General features: G+C 39.9%; 1 protein-coding gene across 1 annotated transcript in view; it reads left to right on the forward strand.

Moving 5' to 3' along the window:
- NECAB1 (N-terminal EF-hand calcium binding protein 1) overlaps positions 1-1,694 on the forward strand; it is a 55,767-nt gene extending 54,073 nt beyond the window's left edge. The window contains 1 exon segment of the mRNA XM_014965202.1: positions 1,357-1,694. Coding sequence (XP_014820688.1) covers positions 1,357-1,385 — 29 coding nt within the window. The 3' untranslated portion in view covers positions 1,386-1,694.

Genomic DNA, 1,694 nt, shown 5'->3' on the forward strand with positions numbered 1-1,694 from the left:
GGGAATGGGAAGTAATGCCTTCACAGGTATTTTTACAATTTTACAGATTATCTATTATTTAGAGATCCGTGCAGACATTTGAACTTTCATTTCACGTCAAGTACTTTGTGCGCTTGGTCTGTACAAATCGTATTTATATGCGAAAGAGAGAAAATATTCATGAAGGAAAAGAATGATGGCTCCAGTGCCACCAGTCTGCTTCCTGGAGGAATTTTAAGACACCGTAAAGTGATACCACTGTAAAATCAGGAAACAAAACCCCAACCTGTCTGCACCTAGCACATAGCTAGGCTCTGTTTTAAAAACAAATTTACCCTAGCTCAGATGCACCTGCATTTTTTTTTTTTACACATCTGGTTAACTGAGAACTGAAACACTTGTAAACTGTAACGGGAATCTGATTCAAAGATTACAACCCGAGAGTCTTCACTCAGCTGATTAATTAAAGTTAATAGGGATACACTTCCCTGGATAAGGATGATTCAGGAAGAGATGGGATTTCAAGACTGTTGGATCCAGTATTATCCTAAAGCAAACACGTTTACCATCAGTTAACAGGAACCAAAACCTCTTATAATCACTTGCCCACCTGTTAGCCCACCAAATCCCTTCTGGGCAATCTACCAGGGTGGCACGAACCACTCAGTTCATCTTCAGTGAACGCCCAATCTCTATATAAGGTCCGGACCTGAGGCCAATAGAGAACCTTCTGGTGAAGAAAACAAAAGCTAAGGGAAAAGCGCTGAACACTTACAACACTGTAGTCTGTGAAATAAACTCTTAAACTGGCATTTTTTTTGGCCAAAATTCATAAATCCACTGATGGGTCAGGAACTATTAGGCCAAATTCAGGTAGGATTCCTAAGTACCTTCTCGACATTCTTCTTCAACAATAACATTTGGCAGAAAAAAGGGCATAAATGGAGAGATTTGTGGACGTGCTCACAGTTGCAAACTGTGTTAAGGAATTTAATCCCCAAATTGTGTAGCACAAACCTTCCCAAGCCTAGAGCACCCCTCTGCTAAGGGGCCTTGGCATCTCGGATACAGTCACGATTGACACGTTAATGCTTCCCTGGTTGTTACCAAAAAAAGAGATATAAATTCTTGTGCTGAAGCTACCCCCTTCCCCCCCCCCCATTTATATTCAACTCTCCCAGTATTTTAAGTATTCTTCCCCTGCCTTCTCATCTTTGAAAGCATGCAGTTTTCAAATAAAGCAGTATTACCTTCATATATAAACAAACATTTCTTTATATACATTGTAGCCATTTTGTTTAGGATTTTTGACAAGAAGTAGAGAAAGAAATACCGTTTACATTAAGAAACGAGTAAACAAATTCTCCTCTCTTTCAGCATCGTGGTGGGTCCTCAATAACAACTAGAAGCTGTTGTGGTCCCCAGTGATGTTGATGTGACATTGTCTTTCATTAGAACAACGTTTGCAAGCAGAGGACAGGTGTGCTGGGTTAAGAATTGATGAGGTGATCCTGTTTGTTGTTGTGGATGTGGTATTTTCCATTCTAAAATACAGAAACCTGCACATTTATGACCTTCCCTTCTCCAGTGAAACGATGCATTCTAAAAAGCTGAAACGAGACAACCACGCTGAACTGTTTATTGCTGTATGTTCAGTATATTCAGCCCAAACTGCCACAGAAAAGTGCATCTTGATTGGTATGACTAAATATTTG

Source organism: Calidris pugnax, unplaced genomic scaffold, assembly GCF_001431845.1.
Source record: "Calidris pugnax isolate Ruff unplaced genomic scaffold, ASM143184v1 scaffold41, whole genome shotgun sequence".
NCBI lineage: Eukaryota > Metazoa > Chordata > Aves > Charadriiformes > Scolopacidae > Calidris > Calidris pugnax.